The 25845-nt window shown below is 49.4% G+C and overlaps 1 protein-coding gene across 5 annotated transcripts in view; it reads right to left on the reverse strand.

The window, feature by feature from the left end:
• Positions 1-237: 237 nt before the first annotated feature.
• The window catches only part of DUS2 (dihydrouridine synthase 2), a 45112-nt gene continuing 19504 nt past the window's right edge, over positions 238-25845 (reverse strand). For all 5 annotated transcript variants that reach the window (XM_057534790.1, XM_007198157.2, XM_007198158.3 and 2 more), the window contains 14 exons: positions 24495-24540; positions 20400-20491; positions 19542-19585; positions 18309-18369; positions 15053-15100; positions 11225-11290; positions 10977-11047; positions 8897-8983; positions 7390-7558; positions 4821-4942; positions 3396-3545; positions 2162-2249; positions 1019-1092; positions 238-784 (listed from right to left, as the gene is read on the reverse strand). In XM_057534790.1, the coding sequence (XP_057390773.1) occupies positions 547-784; positions 1019-1092; positions 2162-2249; positions 3396-3545; positions 4821-4942; positions 7390-7558; positions 8897-8983; positions 10977-11047; positions 11225-11290; positions 15053-15100; positions 18309-18369; positions 19542-19585; positions 20400-20491; positions 24495-24522 (1338 nt within the window). In that variant the 5' untranslated portion in view covers positions 24523-24540 and the 3' untranslated portion in view covers positions 238-546. The remainder of the gene's footprint in view (positions 785-1018; positions 1093-2161; positions 2250-3395; positions 3546-4820; positions 4943-7389; positions 7559-8896; positions 8984-10976; positions 11048-11224; positions 11291-15052; positions 15101-18308; positions 18370-19541; positions 19586-20399; positions 20492-24494; positions 24541-25845) is intronic.

Raw genomic sequence — 25845 nt, forward strand, 5'->3', positions numbered from 1 at the left:
GCCAGTACCTCAAGTTTACCATCAGGAGAATGGGCTTCTTGGACTTTCCTGGCTCAACTCAAGTCCAGTGAGCATTAAAGGTGATAACCAACCCACCACCTCCATCTAGACTCATAAGGATGGGTAGGAGAAATGTTTTAGAAAGCCCCAGCTCTGCACAGAGGGTAGAAGCAGAATAATTATGCCAGGACATCTGTCCATGTGTAAAGGTGCCAGGCCGAAGCAACCAGCCGTGGGTAAGGGTGGAGGGTGTCTTTATTGCACTGTACCAATGTCAGGTTGGGGAGGTGCCACCTGAAAAGCTCCTGTTTTCAAAGAAAATACTGAGGTCACTGGGAACTTGGCTCTGCTACTCAGACCCACCAAAGGAGATGAGCACTCTGAGGATCTCCTGGCCTGTGCTCCAGGCTGCTGGCCCAGGCCAGAACCTCTTAATTCCTGCCAGCAGTGGCAGCAAGTTGTCCAGTGGCATCTGGCTGATGCTCTGCACCCATAGCCATCCTAGGGCCAGGCCCAGAGAGGGGCTGACCAGGGTAGGGATGGTAGTCACCAGCCTTCCAGTGGGCTCTCTTTACCACTTGCCAAGGCTAAAAAGGGCTTCTTGCACAGCTCCCCAGGCATGGCTGGCTCCTGAGCTCTGGGGTCCCCAGTGTCTTGGTCAGGGGCCTCCCGCTTGCGCTTGTGCAAGGAGGGGCCCTCCTCACCCAGCCGACCCTCAGGGAGGCCCTGGCTCCGCAGACAGACGATGGCTGCAGCCTGCTCCGCCAGTTTCTTGGACTTGTCCCTAGGCAGACGAGGCATGGGGCAATAAGGCAGGAAGACAGGCAGACTGGTTACAGGACTAGAGTCTGGGAGGCCTTACTCTACACACCCTTGGCAGAGATTCTGACAAACCTAGGGAAGGGGTCATCGCCCAGGGATGCCACTGCCCAGGTACACCATCCCCCTAACCCTCCCAGGCCAATGCGAGGATCAGGCCCTGCTGACAAGCCTCATGCCCACTGATAAGGAAACTCACCACAAGGTGGACTGGTACTTTTGTTCGGCAACAGTGACAACAGAACAGAAGAGGCGATCCAGGGGCCGTTGAACCTGGTACAGAGAGAGCAAAGGAAACAGGGATGGCTGCATGAGAGCAAGAGGGCCAAGCCCTGGAGGGAAGTCCTTCCCACCTAAATCAAATGAAGGCTACCTGTATCACATGCTCCTCCCCGGCAGAAGTGCCTAGTGCATCTTCCAGGGAAGAAAGGTAGATACACAAACAGTCAGTGACATCCCAGTGTGTCAGGAGTTCTGTCATGGACCTAAGCAAAGGTCCGTCAGAGCCCTTAGCTGCATGTGACTATGGAGCTTCCTCCTACTGACATCTGGGTGGGCCAGGTCCCCCAAAATGAGAAGGAGTTCAACAGATGGCAAAGCGGTGAGAGGGGACAAGGACTGGGGCAAAGAAGGTACACCTGGCAGAGCGACCAGGTGATGTGGCGGACAGAGAGCTGAGTGGATGTGACCTGAAGCAGAAAGACACATGGGGGTCTCGTGCTCTGTGCTGAGGTAGTAGGGCTTGATCCCAAAGGCACTGAGGAGCTGATGAGGACGCGAGCAAGGGGGACAGAATCAAATTCGTTTTGGAAAAGTCACTCTGGCAGAAGGGAACACAAGGCCCAGAAGATACAAGCTTGGAGGTCAGAAGGCCAGTCCAAAAGAGACAGAGCAACCTGAACAGGCCATGGGGACCAAAGAAAGTGAAGCAAGACTGTCTCAAAGTTTCCCCTGAGGGGCCCCAGACATGGGGCCCAATTCTGTGCCCCACTGGCTGAGGCCTGGTCCAAAAACATGTCAGTCTAACTTTTAGGTCTGAGCGTCCTTCCTAAGCCAATTGGCCCTCTCCAGAGAAGTCTCTCTTGCCTAAGCAATGCCACTGGAGGGGACTGGCGGAAGCAGCCTCTTACTCAGGTCTCTAGTTCAGTTTTATGAAAGTGGCCAGAACTAGACAACAGGTCCACTGTCAAAGGGAAGGAGCTAGAAGGCAAAGAAGGCAAAGCCAGGCTCCAGCCAAACAGTCTGGAGTGCAGGTACGAGCTGTGGGTGGACTCGGGGTGGCGGCACTAGCCATGGGAGTGCTGTGGGCTGGATGCAGGGCAGGCCACAGGCAGGAACTCACCGTTTCATACACAGGCTGTGCCAACTTCTCCCTCCGGCACCACTCCAGCAGGCACATCTTGGGGGTGATCTGGGGTGAGTATGCTCTCCTGGGGAAGGAGGGAAAGGTGTCAGGGCCCACCTACCATGAGCACTCCATTCCTCAGCAGGGGCCCTACTCAGTTCCTGGTAGGAGCTGCAGGAACTGGGACAGCAAACTGCTGCCTTAGGACTCCTGAACCTATTCCCTTGAGCTCCCATTTCTGTCCCACCAGTGGCTTGGGGCCTGAGTTCTACCTAAAGGGAAGATGGGCTTCAGTTGCTTGGGGAATTGGAATGGGAAGTGAACTCCAGCACTCTGAGCTCCAGCCTGGAAAAGAGCCTTCAACAGCCAAGAAGGAAGGTACAATTTGCCTCTCAAGACAATATCAGGAGGGAGTGGGTGGGAGTGGGGACACAGGTGGCCATACAGTGGTCTCAGGATCTAGCTCAGGGCCCACCCTGATTATGTCCACCAAGTGTCAGGATGATCCGCTGCTGCCTTGGGCACAGTGGACTCCAGTTTCAGAGTCAGGCGGTAACAGGGTGGGAAGCGTGATGTTCCAGCTTCCCACCAGGAGCTCTCCCTGGATATGACTGCCCAACAGCTGTGCCTACATCCCTCCTCCCAAGACTTTGCCAGACAAGACTGACTCCTGGTCTGGGCCTGGGGATCCCAGAAAGGTTCAGATTCCAGATCACAGAGACAAGGATGAGGGCCCCATTCAAAGCTGAGTCACAGTCTGAGGCAATAATTGGCCTGAGGCTATTTCTGCCTAGAGAGGGCACCACAGGGCTAGCGAGGGGCAGTGAGGGTAGGCTGTTTAGCCAGATGAGGGTTTAGGTCCTGCTGCTCTTCTGGAGCTCCCTGCAGGCAGCTAATTCCTGAGGGCCAAGGAGAAAACACAGACTTTGAGGAACAGAGGGGACAAGTCTCCCCAGCCTGAGTTGTGGGAAGGGGTGGGTCAGGAGAAAGGTATAGTTTAGTCACCCTTGGGACAGCATGCACAACCCTGACAGCACTGCCTGGGCTTTCAGCGACTGTCTTCTCCAAAGTGCCTTCTTTGGGTTGCTGAAAACTGAGAACAATCATCCAAACCAAGGAGATCTGTGGTCCCTAAGCTTGGCATTAACCATGGATGGCAGCCAGCTTGCTGGCCCAGTCAGACCTGAGGACATTGGCCCTGGCCCAAGCTGAGGCCAAGCTGGAGACCTACCGGTCAAACTTGACAGCCATCTTAATGATACCAGAGGTGTCTTCAGCTGGCTCCTCCACCTCCTCTGGGCTCCTGGCCAAGAGTTTGGCCCGCCGGGCGTCCAGCTCTCGTGTGGTCTCCTCATAGAAGGCACCAAGGCCAAAGGCCTCACTATGAAGGGACAAGCAGAGTAGGGGAAGCCCCTTAGTGGAGCCAGCATTCAGGAAACTACTGCAGGAGCCCAGGACCCCACCACTGAGAAATGCCCCCCACATATACCCAAACACCACCAGGGCCTAGCCATCAGAAGGTGCTTTCTACACACCCCTGTGATCAGCCTGAACTGACAGATGGAGAATGAATGCAGGTCCCTGAGCGTGAGCACTGGAGGGCAGGCTGGGCTGGGTGGAATAGATTCCAAAGGTCACCTGCAGCCTCTCTTCTGAGGAGGAACACACAGGCAGGTGTCCCTAGCCAGCAGTGAGTGAGTTGAGCTATGCTGACCAAGCGCTGGGGATATGCACAGCCTTGTCCTCATGCAGGCCCGTGGGAGGAAGACACGGAGGCCTGACCACTGACTGTCCCCACTTCCCGCCCCGACCACACACAGGCCAAGCCTAAACTGAGGTACCACGCAGAGCTACAGAGTGATACTCTTGAGAGTTGTCCTCTTGAGCTCACAAGATACCTGGGTCCAGCTGGTTAAGCTACATGGGCTAGGCACAGAATGAATACCACAAGACCAGGGAGAGGAGGAAGGTTCTGGCAAGGCTCTTCCCTCTAGGAAGCATCTTAAGGGCTGGAGGACATTCATGAAGATGGCTGCCTGAGGGCAAGCCTAGTCCAGAAAGGCTTCTCTGGAGGAAGGAGAGTATAGACAGCTAATGTGCGGGGGAGACAGCATTCAGGCAGGAGACCCCGTACAAGCACAGGCAGACAGGGAGCTGTGGGAACAGGCACTAGACCAGGTTGTGAGGGGCCCCAAATGTCAACCACCTGAGCTGTAGCTCTACCAGATCTAGAGGATCAAGGGGTGGCCTCTCAGACTGCAAAGTGATGGGGTGTGGGTGCCGGCTCAGGCCAGGGGCTCCATTCTACAACCCCAACTCTCCTAACCATTGGATCTTGGTGGCCTGGCATGTGACAGATCTGTTACCAGGAAAGCCCCTTCCTCCCCAGGGATTCCCGAGCCCAGCCCTCACCTTCCTCCATCCTACTGGTGCCCTAGTTCCCGAAACTCTGCTGCTGAGATCAGTCCAGGGATGGAAAGTTCTAAAGATCTGAAAGCGCCCCCTTCTGTGAGGCAAAGCTGTAACACCTCCCCACTCTGGCACATCCACCTCCAGAAGCTGTGTCCTGGGTCCCCTGGTAGAGTCAGCTTAGGGCTCAGGGTCAAGTCTGGGTAATGTCTGCAAGGACAGATGAACAGCCCATTGCCCCTCTCACCAAATTTCCTGGGAAGACTGGGCGGCATGGAGCAACCTCCCCTGGGGCGACTCCAGCTGTTCTCGTAGCATCTGGCACAAGCAGTACTTGGTGTTGGTGTAGTGGTTGTCATACTGCACAGCCTGAGAGAAGAACTGCCATGAGCCCCCTTGCTGCCCAGGCAGGCTCTCAGGCCTGAGCTCTGCTCTGATGGCAGGAAAAGGGGCTCCAAGGGGGCATCAGAGGGGCTTGCAGCCGAGGCAGTGTGACCCCATAAAAGAGCCCTCTCGATCTTGGCCATCTACTCCTCTAGTTAGTGGCACAATGCTTGAGGGTCACAGCTGAGGCCCACAGTCAGGAGCACACTCTACTGGACAGCCTGACTAAGGTCCAGATGTGCAGGGAGCTCCTCCTGCATCGGCTACCACAGAGGACCTGTTGCTGAGCATCTTCCAAGGCAGGGAGGGGGGCACAGCCAAGTTCTGGTGTGGCAGGACCAGCCCCAGGACAGGGGTGAGATTCTTCTACTCCTTATAACCATAGTGAGAGCCTGCCCCTCCCACATCTTAAACAGCCTGTCTCCAATTTCTCCCAGCATGGGAAAAGTCCAGCACCATTGACCAAGCATGTTCGCACGTGTTACTTGTCACTTCATTGAGCTAAACAAGTAGTTACCACTACCCAGACTGGGAAATGCAGGCTCAGGGAGGCCAGACAACTGCCCAGGGATACCCAGTGGAAGTCGGCCTGGCTGGGGCAGGCAGGAGAGCAGTGGGTAAAGGGTGCCCCAGCCCCCCAGAACCCTCTCCCCCTCTCGCCCCCTATCAAATCTTCTAACACCTCCAGCAAGGCCTATGTCTTCAGTGCCTTGGAGGTGCCACCACATGCTCAGGACAAAGCAGGGATACGTGGGTAAGCCACGGCCGGCAGCAAGGCCTTGACTCAGCTTGTTTGGGACAGAAGGCACCTGGCTGGACCAGAAGCAGCCCTGCGTATGCTTGAAAGCCACTCCCTTTCTCTGGCCCAACACACCCTCTTGAGGAGTTGCCAAGGGACAGGCTGAGAAGGAAGGATAACATCACCTTTCAGCCAGTGAGCAAGCTTGGCACTACTGAACGTGCCTTCCCTGCCACAGATCTGCCAGCCGGCCGACCTAGACTGAGCTAAGTCCCCCTTGCCTCTGGTTGACCCAGGCCATTGGAGAGCCAGCCTGCCCAACAGGACACCCAGAACCAAGGGGATGAAGGCTGCAGCGTCAAGCAGAAGAGGCTCTAGAACAGAGGCTGCCCAGCTCTGGGCACAGGCCTCAGGGCCTCCTACCGCCCCCAGTTTGCACAGCCCTGGGGACACCCACATGTCATGGCAGCCACAACTGCCCATGGCAGCCTGAGGATCTGAGAAGCTCTTGACACCCCAGGTGGGTAGGAGCTCCAGAACTGAAGAGGAGGGTGGAAGTCTGCTCAGGGTGAGGGCTGCACTCTCTGCTCAGGCCCAACTCACTGAGGAATTTGAGGACCACTCACCGTCTTTGCCAACAGATATGCACAGCTGGTCAGAGTCTCACAGGGTGCCAGGGCAGTGCCAAGGAAATAGTGCAGGTGCCAAAAAACTCCTTTACAGGGAAATGCCCGGGCACTACCATCAAACCCCGGGTGAGAAGAAAAAGCTATTCCCTGAGGAGAGGGTCAAAGTTAGGCTATTTCCTAAGTCAGAGGCTAAAGCATTCTGGGAATTAGCAAGAGAAGACGTTTAGAAGTGACTATGACTGACGACCAGTTGACACGTCTTTACGGAGAGAATCTGTCCTCACAACAGCTACAATGGCTCCTCCTGGCTGTGGCTCCTCTGGTGCCAACCCACTGGCATGAGTGACACAGACACCACTGTCATTGTGCACGCGTGTGTATGTGTAGGGGGGCAGGGGGTGACAGAGACTAAGAGACAGATATCATGTGTTTGGGGCCCCAACTGCATCCTGGATCCAGAAGCCCTTGCTATGATCCTCACGCCTTGAAAGCTTTAGAAGGGGGCGATGGTAGGGCCATGCCTCCCCAGCACCCTGCTCTTCACATTGCAGCCAGGGAGACCCAATGCTATGCTACACTAAAAAGAAAAGGAGAGGGACTTCCCTGGTGGCGCAGTGGTTAAGAATCCGCCTGCCAATGCAGGGGACACGGGTTCGAGCCCTGGTCCGGGAAGATCCCACATGCCGTGGAGCAGCTAAGCCCGTGCGCCACAACTACTGAGCCTGCACTCTAGAGCCAGCGAGCCACAACTACTGAGCCCATGTGCCACAACTACTGAAGCCCGCGCGCCTAGAGCCCATGCTCTGCAACAAGAGAGGCCACCGCAATGAGAAGCCCACGCACCGCAACGAAGAGTAGCCCCCGCTCGCCGCAACTAGAGGAAGCCCGTGCACAGCAACGAAGACCCAATGCAGCCAAAAATAAATAAATGAATAAATAATAAATTTTTAAAAAGAGAAAAGAAAAGGAGAGCTGCTGGGGGCTGGGGTCTCACCCAAAGCACTTTCTGCAGGAATGTGGCAGACAGTGAGAAATGTTTGTTTTGAAAAAGTGCATAGACATACGTATCTGATGTACTTCTGCATGACCTCCTCCAAGGGTCGTGGACCCTCCTTGAGGAAGATGGATGGGTTCCACATGGCCGCTCGGGCCACCATCACTGAAGAGGCTGCCGTGGCTTGTCGAAAGTCCTGTATATCCAAATATCCTTGGATGTGGTCGTGAGATCCTCCACTGAAAAGCAACAGTGGGGTGAGGGGTATCCCCATCCTTGTATAAGCAATTTCAGAAAAAGGCAACTCCTAAATCTGCCACTTATTCAGTGTGTGGCTTTGGCCAAGTCCTTCAGCTACGAGAGCTTCGGGACACTGGAGATTATAACACACACCCCACTGTGGGGTCAGGAGCACCAAGTGAGATAACAAAATAAAGCAGTCCAAACTGTGCCTGGCACTTAAGAGGTACTCCGGAGCATTTACCTTCCTTCCCCCTCATTCCGAACAGTGGCTAAAGCCAGCCCACATCCGAAGGATGGGGTCTGTACGTGGATACAGGGATCACAGGAAAACCCCCAGGCTGGGGCACCTATATGCCCACTGACGGCTCTGTCAAAACCCTAGAGAGGGAACAGACGCAGTGGTGGTCATGAGAGGAAGGAAGGAGGCCCGGTTTGGTTGCAATTTCCCTTTCAGCCGCCCTGCGGCCCCTTGGAAACTGCTCTTTGTCTGTTCCATTAGGAGCCAGGCAGCAGCCTCAGCCCAGAGACAGCACTGTGTGTGAGGATGGGGGTGGGGGAACCCCCCTCAGGTGGCAACAGCAGCAACAGGGTCCAGGGTCTCGAGTAGCCCTACCCTCTCTCCAAGCCACCCCTAACACTCCTTGGCCTGGGGACCACCCCACCCTTAGCTCCCCCGTCCCTCCCTCCAGTCAGGCATGCCTTTTGTCAGGGTTTTAGGGCGTCAGAACGTCTCTGTTCCCAACCTGCCATCAGGCAGGTACAGGGTTGAGCTGGACTCCCGACTGGCCCACACAAGCCAGCTCCCCAGTGGCAACAGGACACTGCTGTCTTACTGCTAAGCCTTTGGGCTGGTCATCGGTACCTCACACCTGCCAGTCTAGGTTCTGGTCCTGTCACTGGCCAGGATCTGGGCTCATCTGGGCTTTGGTCTGTGACCTGCCTCATGCTCCTGAGCCATGGCTCTCTGTGCTCTGGCTTGAGATGCCTCACCCTACACCCTACACACCTACCTCTGGGTGTGATGTCACCTTCCCCTGGGCCTGTTTCAGCAGCCACTCTCTTGCTCTCCCTGAACACTCCCACCTCAACCCGTGCATAGGAATGTCCTGGGCCCCTGTCTACTGCATACCTACGTCGGCCACTCAACAGAGGCCAAGGGACACAATGGGCCCTTCTCAGCCTCATTGCCAAGTTCATTTTTGTCACACCCTTTTTTTCTTTTCTCTTACAGTCATTTTTTGATGCTATCGCATTCCATTTTCTGTTTGTCAGTTCAAATCCCTTCTGAGTGAAGTGAGGCATAAAAAAATAAACGAGGAAGGAGGGAGGCTTACTTGGCTATGACAGGAATGGAGAGGGTTTCGGCGATGGCTTTGATGGCTTCACAGCTGACAGGGTGCTGAGGTCGCTCCTCCCGCTTCCTTGGAGATAAAGAGATGGGGCTGGGGGCTGAGTGCCAAAGGTCACGTCACACTTAGCACCGGGTTATGTCAGCCAAATCCTACTGTCCTCCTTGCTGAACCTCAGGAAGGCCATGCGGCCAGCAGGGACAGGGCTCTGGGCTACAGGGGACGGCTCTCCCTGACCTCTGTTGTGCCAGACAGGGGCAGCACAGGTCCATGCCGAGAAGGCAAGTCCAGCTCTCAAAGGTCTGCAGGTGAGGCATGGCTGCAGGAAGCCGATGTGGGTGGTCACACCGCCACTCCCCAGCTTCCCCTCGCCTCTGCCAGAGATGAGGGACGGTGCCTTAAGAATGCTACCCTTACTGTCCCGGTCTTGCCCTCCCAGAGGGACTGGGAACAGCTGCTGCCACTCAGACTGGCCACTCCCACACAGCTGCGTGTGCTGAGGCCAAGTTGGGCAGCTGATCCTGGGGAGAGGCACCTGGCACAGGGTAGGCCCGGCAACCAGAGCAGGCCACAGACCATGGCTGTCACAAAGAGCCGCAGGGGAGGCAAGACCACAACCCAGGGCCCCTGCATCCAAGGTCAACTGCAAGAAGCTCTTGTGTATGAGTGAGTGAGTCTTAGGGATGCTAAGGTAAGCCCAACTTGAGCTGTGCACAGGGACAAGCCAGAGAGGTGGTCGACCAGAAAGCCCTTGCCCAGGTCCTATCTGCATGTGTCCCTCTGCTATACTCCTCAACAAAAGTGTCAGGGGCCACAGGGCCTTAGAAAGCCCTATCAACCCAGCCTCCACCTCCACCTCCCTGCACCCCCAGCAGCCCAATTCTAGCCCATCCTTAACAGCTTTGATGGCCTGAAAGTCCCTCTTTAAACTCGCCCAAATCTGTCTTCCTAGTGTTTCCAACTACTGGGAAAAAGGAATAGCTTTATTTATTCAGAGAACACTCTATGCCAGGCACTATGCCAAGGCTGTATATTCATAATCTCATAAAAGCCTCGTGACAACCCTATCAAGCAGAAATTATCTTAATTTCCAAATGAGGACTGTGGTGCTCAGGGAGGTTAAATGACTTGTCCAAGGATACACAGCCAACAAGCAGCAGACCTGGGATTTGAACCCAGACCTGGGATTTGAAACCAGGCAGTCTGAGCCCAGAGCCTGCTGCCTCCAGGGGGGGCCTGTGTGTACGCGTGTGTGGCCTTTCACCACCCCCTGCTGGCTTCAACACACACAGCTCTGCTTTTCTGGTTTTATGTGTTGGAGTTCTGGGTTCCCTTCTCTGAAAATGCTGTAACAGGTACAACCAGCAAAAAATGCACTGTTCCTACAAGACGCCTGAACTCAAAAGGAACACCACTCAAAAGAGAGGTCACCCTGGCCAAAGTCTGCTGACCTGGGATTCTGTACAAAAGTATATCCTGGACACGGGGAGCGAGTTCGACTGGGAAACCAAGGGTAGCCTTCAGCAATACCTCAGCTCTCAGTAGACAGCAGATTCAAGGACTGTTTAAAGTAGTCACTGTGACAGCTGGCAGTCCAACAGGGGCAGACAAAAGAGGCAGTGCCTTTAAAAGAAGAGCAATCCGCCTGGGGTCATTCAAGGGAGGAGCTATGGCTGAATGTAGTGTAAAGAAAATGAGATTCAGAGTCAGAGTTCTAATTCCACCACTTCCTGGCTACGTGATATAATTTTGAGCAAATCACTCATTCTCTACCATTTACATGTCTTGAGGGTAGGGGTGTTTCTCCTTCCCATTGGTCTCTCTGTATCTCTAAAGCTTGGTGTAGTGCCTACCACCAGTAGATGCTCAATGAATGAAACAAAGAAAAATGCAACCCCCATAAAGAGTTTGACTGCCCTCTGAACTTAGGGGATGTCAATGAGCTAAGCAGAGCTAGGCTGTGTATGTAGAAGAGAAGCTGGTAGTCACCTGGGGTCTGGTGAAGAATCATTAAGATGGCTAGGAACCTCCCTGCAAGTCAGTCACTAGAAAGGCAACCACTCACCTCCCATGAACCGCGATGGCTGCAATGCCGGTCCTCTCTATTCGCTTAACAAGGCTCAGGGTATCTTCCAGCTGAGGGACAGGACCACACAGGGTGTTTACTGAAGCCACAGAGGGAGCAGCTGCCAGCTCCTAAAGTGGGCTCAGCTCTACCCCCTCCTCCAAACCTAATTCAGCCCCTCAAGAATCATTCACACCCCCAAATCAGCATCCCCAGAGAAAATGGACCTTCAGATGTAAGATCTTTACCGATGGCAGGATGCGAATCTTGCAGGTCACAGGTCTCTGTGTCCCTTTAACAAGAGTGCTGAGGATCTGCAGCGGGGAGAATACAAGAGCATCTGCCTCTTCTGGAACAAACACCACAACTGCTTGTACTAATGAATTCTGCTCCAGACCTGTGCGGCCCAGTGGCATGGACATGTTTATGTCCATGTACATGTCCATGTGAATGCGCCTGTTGCACACATATACATGGAAGCTCCATGAGGGAAGGAGTTCACCTTTTTCTCTGCTAGAGCCCCAGCACCAGCAGCCCCTTGCCTGGTACATAGCAGTATACATATATTTGGTAAATGAATGAATGAGTGAGTGAATGAATGCATGAATGGATCTGCATGCATGCTTGTACAGAACACAGTGATCCTTTGCCAGGGCAAACATCAGAATCACCTGGAGCGCCTAAGAAATACAGAATCTTAGATTCCACCTCATCTTTCCTGAATGAGTCTCTAGGGATAGGGCTTAGGAATATGTGATTTCAAAAGACTCTGCCCAACACATTCCCTCCTCAAAATGATTCTGAGGCCTAACCCTGGTTGAGAACACATGGCTCACAGCTCCATTCCTGATTGAAGGCATGTTTCCTGAGTGCTGTTCCAGGATCTGGCAAGTGAGTGAGCAGGAAAGTTTGAGCAGGTCCTGGGCCCTGTCCTCAGGTACCCCCTCTCTTTAGGGGAGTCAGATATACAGGAATGAAACTGTCAAAGGAAAAGACAACATAGTCCACATATTTAAAAGTGTTTATTTTGCATAGTAATTGCAAAGGACTCCAAATAAAGATCAAGAAAGTCACACGGGAAAGTGTCAGGGAAGTAGCAAGTCCAGACAAAGAGTCAGAGATCAAGAAAGGTGTAGATGACACTGCATGTCTGTGACCTTGCTCTCCTTATCTTCTTCCCTCATCAAAAATTTTGGGTGAGGCAAGCTAGGGGGAAGGTGATGCCAAGAGCCCTCTTCCAAGAAACTGGATCCCTGTCCAGCAGAGCAGAAGGGGACATCCAGGCAGCAGCTGCCAGTCTGGTTCTAGACAGGTGGGGGCAGCAGAGACAAGAACCAGTGAAGGAGGCCTTTCTCTCAGGGCCAGGCTAAGGCAGGCCCCTCCAGGAGACATTAGACCAAGAGCCTGGGCTGATAGGACAGATCATGGGCAAGACAGGGCCTACTGGCCCAGGCACAACTGCCAGAGACTGACAGGAAGGAACAGTCCCCAGGTGCTGCCCCAGGAGGCTGACTGGGCCTGAGGTCCTAGGGTGACTCTGGCAGGGCTTAAAGGGGCACCTACCCTTTAAGGGAGGAAGAGGGAATGCCAGATCCATCAAGATACACAATAAAAATTCTCACTCCAGTCCTGTCCTTCAAGCTGACAATACAATCTCTGGAGGGTTCCTTTGCAAGTGCTGACTCAGAATATTCTGATGTCTGGTGATTTAAGCAACATCAGCTGGTTTGACCCAGTTCTCTGTTTTGCAGAACTTCCTCTTGGGGTATTTTATCCAAGCAACTCTAAGCACCTTTTTCAGTTCATCTTCTGTTCATTTCACGTGCACGTTCAGGACCAGGAAGGAAATTAGTAACGAAAAGTCCTAGCCCTTTGCAAGAGTCACACTGAGAGGAAAGGGCAAATAGAGTCTGTCTTTTGGTCAGACTCTAGCAGAACCTCTCCTGGACCCAACTCTCCCAGATCCAAGCCACACCCCATGTCTCTGTGGCGTGAAAAGTCTGTGGGGGAAAAGGACCTGAGACGGGCTGGTATCTGGGCACATCTACCCACGGGCAGGCACGTCTCCCCAGATCCACTGGCTGACTCAGGAAAAGCAGACTTTGGCTCCCCTGGTTGTTGGGGAGGGGGCAGGGAGGAGGATGGGAAAGCACAGGCCTGGGAATCAGTGAGAACTGAGCTCAAGTCCTGGCCCTGCTGATTGTTAGCCATGGCCCAAGTGCAGTGCACACAAGGGGATGCCCTGAGCAGCCGGGGGCCCAGGGAATCTGGGGCAGGGGTCAGAGAGAGGCTATTACTGATAGAGAGTCTTAAACTGAGGTTCTTAATCCAGGGAGGGTACACCAGAGTCACCTGAGAAGCTTTTTCAAAAGACTGATACCCCCTCCCTGCCTTTCAAAAGACTGATACCCCCTCCCTGCCTCTGTCTACCCCAAGAATATGCAGAATTCTCAATAGATAGCATCCTTTTTAAAAAATTATTATTGTGGTAAAACATATATACATACAATTGTCTGTCTTAACCATTTCTAAGTGTATAATTTAGTGGCATTAGCTCAAGATGTCGTACAACCATCACCACTATCTATTTCCAAAAATTTTCATCACCCCCAAACAAGCAGTCTTATTTTGAAAAAATCTCTAAGGTGGTCCTGAGATGCTCCCACAGATGGAACCATGGACCTAAAACACCAAGCCTGGAAGGACATACAAAGCTCTCATCCAGCTCACCCAGTTTGCCAGCACAATTTGAGCCTGAATCTAATCCATCGCACTCTTCCTGAGTCTCATTTGGCTTTACTGTAGAAGCCTGCAACCTCTCTTTCACGAGGCAAAACCTGTCCACTAGCCCGACCTGGCTCAACCGACCACCCTGCCAACCAGAGAATTAACGAAATGAACTGAGCTTCTGAGGGGGGGTGTTAAGTCTGCTGCCTCATGTGTGAAATGTGCCCAAAGAAGGGCAGTGGCGAGGACAGAGCCAACAGCATGGGCGGGAGAAGCCAGGAGGCCAGAGGATAACAGAAATGCCTGTATGTATGTGCTGTGAAGCAAACCACCCGCTACTGAGGCCCCTTCCCTAAGTGTGGAATCCACAGTTGTCCACATCCACTCCAGCCTGCATAGAGGTGTCTGACTGGAGGTCATTATCTGTGCCTGTCCACACACGGGAAAAATGAGGAGGCACCTAGCCCATAAACACACAAATTTTCCTAGATCCCAGACACAGTGGGGCTGGAAGAATAACAGAGTTGAGCTGCTGACACAGCAGTGGCAGCTCTTAATGGTGGTGCCTTATCCCAAGTTGCTCTAGCCTATGGGAGGCACTAGGAGGCTTAAAGCCCAGAGGTGGAAGTGGGGATGGAGAATGAAAAGGAAATCAAAGGAGCTAAGGGGAGCAGCAAGGAAAAAGCTGGTGAACTGCGAGAGGAAAGTAAAAGGTGCATGTGGTATGGCAGAAAATGTCACTCCCACATGTACTGGCAGCTCACAACACTGGTGGCAAACATCAACCTGACCCTAAGGCCTCATAAACCTGGCCACCAGAATCACCAAGGGAAGGAGATCAGAGGAGACTAACTTCAGCTTACCTTGTATGGCCTTGGCCTGGCCTGGCCTGCTCTCATACTGATGGTGGACTCCATCAGTGTGCAGGGCACCCACTGATGCTCTCATCAAGCCCCCGGGGAGAGGGCAATCCCCTACATCCTGACACACACAGCCACTGAGCCTGCCCACCACCCACAGGTAGCCTGGCATATGCTCTCATGATCTTCTCAGAAGGGAGAGAGGCAATACAGAGGCGGCTCTAAATGAGTCCTCAGGACCCCTGGCTCTCTACTGACATGTCCCTAGCCCTGGGCTTTTAAGGAACTCCAAGGCTACTGCAGGCTGGCTCAGGGGTTTCTGAACCTGGCTATATGTCAAAATCACTGGAAAGCCTTTGAAAAACTTTCCAGACCCCAGGTGGAGTGACTGATTCTCTAAATCTGGGGGAAGGGTAGGGGAGGTGTTCCAGGCAACTCTAGTTCATAGGCATGTTTAAGGACCTCTGCTTTCACTCATGCAGGACTTACCTTCTCAATCTTGTCAGGATCTGATAGCAGGGCAGCTCCCATTCCTCCCTAAGGAGAAGCACACAGAGGGGCTCTTACAGCTGGAGGAGGGTGGCTCCTCCCTGTGGTATGGCAACCTGGCAGTACCCCAGCACTTGCCTCCAAGGAACCAAGGTCCACTGGCAATCGCCTGTGCCCAAAACATCAGGGATCAGTTTGATGACTTCTAAAAGCCAGCACTCTGATCCCCTTAGCAAGACCCACAGATCTATCTAGAAGTGGGTTCTAAAAAATCATTTTTCAGGACTGCCCATTTCCTACCCAGGGTCTCAGTGCCTTAATAAACTAAACCCCACCATCTGCCAAGCCCTTAAAAAAACAATGGGTCATTCTTCCTTTGAAATGAGATCAAATGCAACTTCTTCCTATCCTACCGTCACTTGCTTGGATACCACCTCTGCCAGCAAAGCCACTCAGAGGCACACAACCTCCAAACCTTGTCCAGGCCCTGATCCCCTGCCAGCAACAATGGCCAGCCCAGTCCTGAGCACCCAGACCAATGTCAAACTCTAACAAAAGCCCTAGCTAATGGAATCAACAACCCTTGGAGTCACTTAAATCTCAGCATTAACACCAGGGGCTGTCTCTTGACGGTGTGATTACTGGTGATTTTATTGTTCTTTTTTGTACTTTTCTATACTATCCAAGTCCTGGGCAATGGTATGAATTACTTTAATAAGTGGAGGAGGGGAGAATGTTAAAAATCTGAACCCATTAAGAGTGAGGTGAAGGGGAGAAAAACAAATCCAATAAATACATGCTGTCAAGTATATAAACTACGTACTAATGAATGCTCAAGGAATGTGCTCAGAAGGTTTAAATTCAGTTATTACAGTTTAATTTCATGTTTAAGAACTACACAGTAGAACCAGAGAGAACCAGCGCAGACTGAGCCTGCATTTCAGAGGAGAACTAAAAGAACAGAACTACTAGCCCTGGACTACCTCCAGATACAAACCTTACAGGCCTTCAGGAAGCCCTGGCCACTCACCCTGACTCCGTCTGTCCTTCACCTCACACACGATCCGGCCCTTCCTTGTTGAATCACAGGATCTAAAATCCACTCTCACTGCCCCTTCGACAACAATGGCTTTTCCAATTGGTATTTCCTTCCTTCCTCCCTTTCTATTTAACTTCTTAACTTGCTTTTTAGAATAGGCAACATATTAAAAATCTTAAAGGTTCAAAAGGATAAAGAGTAAGAATTCTCCCTCCTTAGAAGGAGGGAAAACTATTCAATTAATTTTTTTAACATGACTTCAGTTTTTGAACCATGAGAAGAGAGCAGATGTTCAGCTGGCATGTACTGGTACAGCACACTGGGAGGTATCTGTTCTGACTGGTCAGTGCCAGTGCTGTGACTGCTGTTAATTATTTTGAAGAGCACCCCTGCAAGGGGAATTTATTCCCTATGCAAAACCAAGTAAAAGCTTAGTTTCCTTCCCCAGGGGAAACCAGTGTCACCAGTTTCTTGTGTGTCTTTCCAAATATATTGTATAAAAAGAAAAGTAAATATATATTTTTATTCCCCATCCCCCATATATAAATGGTGATACACCCTATACAATTCTGCTCCTTGCTTTTTTCACTCCACAATCTCAGGGAGAGTATTCCAACAATTTCAACTCCAACTCTGCTCCGTACATAACTCAGGCACACAAAGGAGTAATTAGAAGGTAGCAAAACAGAGCCTGATGTTTTCAACTCCTCATAGACAATTTCAAACCTCCACGATTCCTTGAAGCAGCTGTCCACAAGGCCCTCTGGATTTCAAGCATCCAAAGGGCCTTTCCCTCAGGAAGTCTTCAGCCTCCTGGCCTAAATCAAAGGTCTCCAGGCCAAGTTAACTCCTGAGAGCAGAGTGGCTAACTCTGGGCAGTGGGCTATGGGGACATCTGTTATGTCTACACTGCAGACCCTCGCACCCTGTGATAAGGTTCCCAGGGCAGCCCTGCAGGAATCCCTCTGGTGCCTCACACTCAGCCAACCCCAAGCTGTCCTTGTTATCCGCTCCAAACATCCTCTTCCTCCAGCAGTCCTGATGACGCTGAAGACCTACCATCTTCCTGGCTGCCAGTCTTTCCTCCCTCTACCCCCACCACTCACCCTGCCTCCCACTCCCAGTCCAATCATTTGCCAGCCAAGTGCTATCAAATTCTGTTCCAATTTGGCTTCTCTTGTGTCCATCCCTGGTCTCTCCTGTGGACCCAAAACACTCATCTCCGATATCTGTATCCTGACCTCTGGCCTCTTTCCACTTGAATCCACTAGACACATGGCTTCCAGATTAGTATTTCTATTTATAGAATATATTTGGAAAGACAAACAAGAAACTAGTAACACTGGTTTCCCCTGGGGGAAGAAACTAAGTTTCTGATCACAAGCCTTCCCTGTTCGAAAAAGATCAGAGGCATCTAAAATCAAAATTCAGCTAATTTGGTCCCAACCAAGATTTTCAATCCTGTGTTCCTCTGCTTCCTCTTCACTACCCACTTCCCAACCCTCTGGTCAAATCAAGGTTCCCTGCCTCTACTTCACATTGGCCTCTGGCTCCCTGCTTGTGCCACTCCCTCTACCTGCAGAGTCCCAAACCTCCTCATCAAGGACTACATTTCCCCACAGGATCCTGAGTTTAAGGGCTGCCCTTCTGCTGCTTTCTCTGAGCTTCCATAGCAGTCCTGTCTGGTCTATTCTGATATGACAGTGGGGACACATGTATTGCATCCTCTATTTTTATTCATGAAAAAACAAAGCCCTGTTCACTTTATTCTTTCTTTTAACATTTACATCATTTGTTTTATTACTTGGGCACGAGTGCTGTGTGTGTGTGTGTGTGTGTGTGTGTATTTATTTATGTATATATGTATATGTTCGTGTGCACATTTAAAATTTTTCCTGAACCATTTGAGGGTAATTACATATATCATAGCCCTTGACTCCTAAATATTTCAGTGTGTATTTTCTAAGAATACGGATATTCTTACATAACCACAGAAGTTATCAACTTCATATATTTTCACTGATACAGTATTTTTAGCTAATCTACCATGGTCTATATTCCAATTTTGCCAGTTGATCTAATAATATCCTTTTGAGCATTTTGCCCATTAGTACAGGATCTAGTCCAGAGTCAGGTACTGTACTTAGTCATCACCTCTTGTCAGTCTCCTTTAATCTGCACCCTGTATTTGTGAAGAGTACAATGAAATCAGTTTACCTTGGTGGAATACTCTTTAGGACAGCCCATGTTGACGTCGATACCAGCCACATCATTTTCTCTGGAAAAACATGAAGGAGGAAAGGTAATAAATATTCAACTTGAGGGTAGGACATAAAGTCAAAGGTATGCGTCCGTGCTCATGGAATTCTTAATGTTCCCTGGCCCTCTAAAACACACCAACCCTCAGAGACAGAAGCTGAAAAAGCCTGTCTCTAAAATGTGCAACCGCCTCTCCTCCTGGGCAGAGCTCTAGAGGAATAACATAACGTGCTCACACATGTAGGAAGGGCTAGTTGTAGAGGATTTTGCTAGTTCTGAGCTGTATCAGATAACTCGAATATCAAATGACAGCCCCACTGCACTCCATCCCAGAGTTCCAGTTCTAACTGGGTAGTGAAAGCCATAATGCACAAAAGTGACATAAGCACAAGAGCCCTTTCCCAGAGCACTGGTTCTGGAGGAAGTGGAGGACTGTCTTTGCGTGCTAGGCTGCACAGCTGGCTTCCTCTAAACAAGTCTCAGATGTAGAAAGGACCCTTTCCTCATCATCTGCTACATACACAGTTACCAGTCTGTGACCAGCAGCAACTACTGCCCGAGTTCCTTCTCACCCTTGTTGTAATTAATAACAATAGCTAACAACTTACTAAACACTCACTACGTGCCACATACTGCAAAGACATTTACATGTATCATTTCATTTACCCTTCCCTATAACGCCAGAGGGAGGTGGTACTATTGGTATCATTTTATACATGAGGAAGCTAAGTTCTCAGTGAGGTTAAGTAACTTACCTAAGGTCACACAGTCAGCAGGTAGCAAAGCCAGAATTCCAACCCAGGTCTAAGTCTAAAGCCCCTCTCCTTAACCACATTACTCTCCTGCCTTCATTAATTTAGGAAACAGTAAGTCTTACCTACACTTCATGAGATTTAAAACCTCAGAGTTCACAGTCATGAGAGTATCTGCAAAGGAAACCTCACAAATAAACACTAAAAAATAGGCTCCCACCCAGAGGTTCTCTGGGGTCCAGACACAGTGCGTTCACATGAGTCCCAGGGCAGCCCTTGGACGCAACAAATAGAGAAGGGAACCTGAGCCTTTTAACCTGGAAACAGAAAGTAGTGGACTAGGAAGCAGGAGGGTGGTCACCTCCAAAGTCCCCAGGAACAGTAAGACCTCACAGCCCACAAGAGAGGCAAAGACAGTACCAAACAGGGAAGAACTTACACAAGCCTGGCCACAGCAAGAGCTCGCTCTGCATCTGAAGTGCCCTGGGAACACAAGAGGCTATATCAACCACTGCCCTGATACAGGTCCATATGCATAGACAAACACGCTCAGGCACGCCATGCACACACACAGATACACACACACATCAGCAAGTGAAGTCCAGCTGGCATTCTCTCAAACAGCTAGCCCACGGGACTAGCTCACTGTTGGAGGCCAAAAGTGGACCTGGAAGGCTGAGAAAATGTCATCAATGCTGTGAATACTTTCAAACATACAAAAAAGTTGGAAAAATTTTATAGTGAACATTCATATACCCACCACTTAGATTCTACAATTAACATTTTGCTATATTTGCTTTATCATACGGCTACTCATTGTTATCAATTTTTTACAAACCTAAACATCATTCAGGAAGTATTTCTGAAAAAATACCGAGAAATGCCCAAAGCGAGAGAAGAGAACTAGAGAATCACTACAATCCTAACACAAATCTTAACTACTCTTCAAGAAACTTAATTTCTTTTTATGGGAAATATATACAGATTACACAAAACAAAGACCATGATCTGAACAACCAATGCTAGGGAATAAAAATATATAAGTCATGCCAAATAGCCAATCCCTACAATGAAGGAAATTAAATTTGAGACTGGAGGCACGTAACAGACTGCTAATAGCTGGATCTCCATAAACCATCTCCAACAGTGTAATCGCTCATGAGCAGATCTCTGAAAACCGTTTAAAGCAGGGTCTTCAGGAAGACTGAAGACCACTGTGTAATGGAGCCCAGGCATGTAACACTGGCCCGGCACAAGGCACGAGACGGGAAATTTGCTCTGTCCCGGGATATGGTACCATCTGGAAGACGACCCTGCTCTGCTCTCTTTCGCAGGTGCGGAAGACTACTCGGTCGTCGGGAGCGACAAAGTCGACTGTGCTGAGCACCTCTGCAAGAAAAGAAAAACATACAGGGCCACTCAGTGAAGAAGCAGGTTCAACCTCGCCTAACCCCTGGAAGAACACACAACAAAAGTATCACCTTGAAGGGAAAAATGGGATGCTAGAAGTACACTATACTTGAAAGAAATCAGGGTATACGTGGGAGACTTCTGAGGTGCTGATGATGGTCTATTCCCTGACCTAAGGATGGTGAGTTACATGGTCCCTCGCTTTACAGTTACTTACTAAACCGTGTGCTTGTGTTTTATGCACTTTCTCTGCATGGTGTTTATATTTTGCACTTTTTTTTTTTGAGAAAAAGATTTTTTAATGAATTATTCATTGCTTTGGGTTCCTTCTTTCTGCAATGTTTACTTTATTATGGAACCCTCAAAATAACACAAGATACAATATATTGTGAATATCTTTCTCATATATAATTGGGTTTTTTCCCACATTTCCTTCAGTCTATAAACCCAGAAATGACCTTTTTTAGAAGAAATTTTTCTGCTCAGCTAGAAGTGACCTCATGAATCTTTGGAATCATCTGTACTTTACATTTCTTTAAAAAATTTTTATTGGAGTATAGTTGGTTTACAATGTTGTTAGTTTCTGCTGTACAGCAAAGTAAATCAGTTATACATATACATATATCCACTCTTTTTTTAGATTCTTTTCCCGTATAGGTCACTACAGAGTAGTGAGTAGAGTTTCCTGTGCTATACAGTAGGTCCTTATTAGTTATCTATTGTATATACAGTAGTGTGTCTACGTCAATTCCAATCTCCCAATTTATCCCTCCCCCACCCCTTTCCCCCCTGGTAACCATAAGTCTGTTTTCTACATCTGTGACTCTATTTCTGTTTGGTAAATAAGTTCATTTGCATCATTTTTTTAGATTCCACATATAAGTGATATCATATGATATCATATAAGTGATAACATATGATATTTGTCTTTCTCTGTCTGACTTACTTCACTTAGTATGATAATCTCTTGGCCCACCCATGTTGCTGCAAATGACATTTTGCAATGTTTTTAACGTTGAAAAAAAAGATGTACAAAGATAAGAGGAACCTTATCTTTGCTTCAGATTTTGCCCAAATTTTCCCAGAAGATGTCACTCTGAAGTTCAGCAAAGTTGCTGTTCTTTTTTTTTTTTTTAATTTTTATTTATTTATTTATTTATTTATTTATTTATTTATTTTATTTTTGGCTGTGCTGGGTCTTTGGTTCGTGCGAGGGCTTTCTCCAGTTGCGGCAAGTGGGGGCCACTCTTCATCGCGGTGCGGGGACCGCTCTTCATCGCGGTGCGCGGGCCTTTCACTATCGCGGCCCCTCCCGTCGCGGGGCACAGGCTCCAGAAGCGCAGGCTCAGCAGCCGTGGCTCACGGGCCCAGCCGCTCCGCGGCATGTGGGATCCTCCCAGACCAGGGCTCGAACCCGTGTCTCCTGCATTAGCAGGCAGATTCTCAACCACTGCGCCACCAGGGAAGCCCAAAGTTGCTGTTCTTAATTACTTATCTATCATGTGCTAGGTACTGTGAGTGGAGATTTACCATATTACAGTCAATCCTCATTATTTGCAGTTGTGTATTTGCAAATTTGCCTGCTTGCTAAATTTATTTGTAACCCCCAAATCAACACTTGTGGTGTTTTCGTGGTCATTCACAGACTGCAAAAAATTTCTGCCACCAATGCACACATTCCCAGCTGAGGTCAAACAAGGCAACATTCTGCCTTCTTGTTTCAGCTCTCATCCTGCAAACAAGTGTCTTTATGGTGGTATATTTAATGCCACTTTTTTTTTTTGCATTTTTGTGCTTTTTGTTGGTGATCTCAATGTTTAAAATGGCCCCAATCATACTGCTGAAGTGCTATCTAGTGTTCCTAAGCATAAGAAAGCTGTGGTGTGCCTTATGGAGAAAATAAATGTGTTAGACAAGCTTTATTCAGGCATGAAATCATAGTGCTGTTGACTGTGAGTTCGATGTTAATGAATTAACAGTATATGTTAAATAATGTGTCTTTAAACAGAAAGACACATAAAACAAGGTTATATATTGATCTGAAATACATAATGAAAGAGCGTGACCAGAGGCTTACAGGAACCTAACTCTGTATTTCCCCTAGGAGCAATGGTTCCGTATTCACTAATTTGGTGGTCTTAGCAACTTTATAGAACATAACTATTGCAAACAACAAGAATCTCTCATGCTCTTCATAATGAAGTTCTACAATAGGTACTAACATTATTAGCTTTCAAAGATGACTACCACATGGAAGGGTCCAATGTGGCAGATGGGAGAATATGCCTATCTCAAAGGCTATTCTGAGAAATAAATGGGATCTTTAATGCACGTAAAGCACTTCCATAAAGGGAAGCTGTTATTATCATCCCAGCAACAAACAGATTAGATGGTTAAAAAGGTGGGGTAAAGGCAGTGACATGTTGGGATAGGTAATCGAAGTGATCACCAACAGCAGAGACTTCTCATGACTGGCAGTAAGCAGTCTGAGAGAAGAACAACAAAAACTTAGTGTGTTTATACTATGCTTTTCTGTTTAACATCAAGATACTGAAACACCTGTTAAAGCACTGGCGAAATCAATTCTGACACAGTCATCTATAGGTATTGACATGGGAAAATGTCCTAATAGAAAAGTAAGTGGCAGGGACTTCCAGGGCAGTCCACTGGTTGGGACTCTGCGCTTCCACTGCAGGGGGCATGGGTTCAATCCCTGGTCGGGGAACTAGGATCCCGTGTACCACGCAGTGTGGCCAAAAAAAAAGAAAAGAAAAGTAAGTGGCAAAACGTGTATCATGATCCCAAGTGTGTGTGTGTATAGGGGAGAGAGTATATATAAACATGTCATATTTTTATACACACACTTTATGAAATGTGTAAAAAGTACATGTTAATTATCCTTGTGATTACTCTTCAAGTATGGGATTATGGGGGATTTTCATTTTTTAGGTTATATACATCTATAACATTGAATTTTTCATAACACAAAGAAAATATAAATCTAAAACAATTAAAGACAAAATTGACAAAAGTTCTAGCGAACTTATATTAAGATTTCACAAGCATGTATACTTTTCAAAAACCTCAAACGATACTACAACTCTCATCAAAGCAGAATCAGCCTCATCAATAAAGTATAAGCAAAACCACAACTCAGCACAACCACTTCCATTTGCAAAGGTCTTACATGTCCCTTATCTTATTTGATCCTCACTCCAACCCTGTAATTTAAGTAAAGCAGGGATTATGATTTTCCTTTTACAGCTAAAGGAACTGAGGCAGAGAGGTCAAGTGACTTGCCCAAGGTCACAGTTAGTGAGTGGCAGAGCCAGGATCAGTGCCGAAGCCATCCTGACCCCAAAGGTCCCTCCTGTACTATGAAACCTGGTGATTTATATGCCAGCAAGCCTGTGGGTAGAAGGCATTCTCAGCCTGTTTCACATCTGGCTATTTGTCATGGTCTCTGGAGAGCAGTGACTATTCTCAAGAGAGCATGTGGGGACTTCCCTGGTGGCGCAGTGGTTAAGAATCCGCCTGCCAATGCAGGGGACATGGGTTCGTGCCCTGGTCCGGGAAGATCCCACATGCCGCAGAGCAACTAAGCCCGTGCGCCACAACTACTGAGCCCACGTGCTGCAACTACTGAAGCTGGTGCGCCTAGAGCCTGTGCTCTGCAACAAGAGAAGCCACTGCAATGAGAAGCCTGCGCACTGCAACAAAGAGTAGCCCCCACTTGCTGCAACTAGAGAAAGCCCACGCGCAGCAATGAAGACCCAATGCAGCCAAAAATTAATTAATTAATTAATTATTTAAAAATTGGCTTATAATCAATGTATCTTTAAAAAAAAGAGAGCATGTGATCCACAAAATTACACAGGCAAGGAGCACCCTGGAGGACACTGACACCCAGGCAAGGGCAGTGGTAGCACAGTTTGGGCATGACCGGGCATACACACAATCCTGGGACCACAGCTGCACTCACCATTGACAACTCTCTTACACTGAAGCATCTTGAGGTCAATCAGCTCCTGCAGAGGAATCAGAAGGCACATGTCAGTCCTGGACACATAGGTCCTGGACATAGTGGGGAAGACCTTCATCACACACCTGATGGGGGCTGCTTGGCCTGTCACCCTACTACCAACATCAAATCATGGCTTTGGGGACACATAGTGCTGTCCTCCCCAACCAAGCATGGCAAGCAGGGGCCTAAGTGAGCTCCCCTCCATCAGCTGCTCTTCCCAGGGACCTTGCAGAGTCTCGGGCCTAGAAGGGTTGAGCCACTCAGGGAATCAGAGATCAGACAATAGCCTAGGATGTGGACACCTGGACTTCTCTCACCTACTAGTCTCAGCTCCAGTCCATCCCCACAAAGAACCTCCCACCTCATCCATATGCAAACGGCAAGGTGAAGGGCTCCCAGGAAACGTCCAAGGACAAAAGTGGGGCCAGTGAACAGAAGCACAGGGAGGAAGATTTGAGATTGACACAGGAAAGAAAAGTCTAAAAGCCCTATTCAACCTGGGTCACACTCTGTGGAAATGAAAGGGGTGAGCTCCTCAGCACTGGAGATATTCAAAGACTAAGGAAAGAAAGGAAAAAGGGAGTTCTTCAAAACCAGGATCATAAAAAACGAAAGGAAATTCAAGTCTCCTAAAGGGTTGACATTCTCTACCTCTTGGTGGGAGACAAGGCTGCTCTGCTTTGTTCAGTGATCATTTCAATAGATGTGGAAGACAGACCTGAAGAGCCAGGAACCTGTCACACTGCCCAGAAGCTCCTGCCCAGGGGTTCTGGGAGAGCAGAAGAAGATAGAAAGAAACTCTCAGCCCTGGAACTCATCCCCATACTGACTCCCTATAAGCCTCAGCAAGTCACAACCCCAGCCGGGTGAGCACAATGGCCTTTGCTCCCTCATGGGAGCATTTAGGGCTAAAGTGGCCAAAGGTGTCCTATGGCATCCATGGGGCTCCCCCCAGCATATCCACCATCCAGGTTAATACATGCTTTATGGGACTTCCCTGGTGGCGCAGTGGTTAAGACTCCAAGCTCCCAATGCAGGGGGCCCGGCAAGCCACAACTAAGGAGCCCGCCTGCCACAACTAAGACCTGGCGCGACCAAATAAATAAATAAATAATATATATTTTTTAAAAGAATTAAAAAAAAAACATGCTCTAGGTGTTTCTGTGGCTATTCTCTCTATGCTGCATCCAGGTCATCAAGTATCTGATGCTCACCAGGCCCGACCACACTAATCACCACCACCAAGCAGTATGGATGCACGGTTGGCATCCAAGCCCCAAGAATCAGTGTGGTGTCCCAAGGGACGGAC

This window comes from Balaenoptera acutorostrata, chromosome 19 (assembly GCF_949987535.1).
Source record: "Balaenoptera acutorostrata chromosome 19, mBalAcu1.1, whole genome shotgun sequence".
NCBI lineage: Eukaryota > Metazoa > Chordata > Mammalia > Artiodactyla > Balaenopteridae > Balaenoptera > Balaenoptera acutorostrata.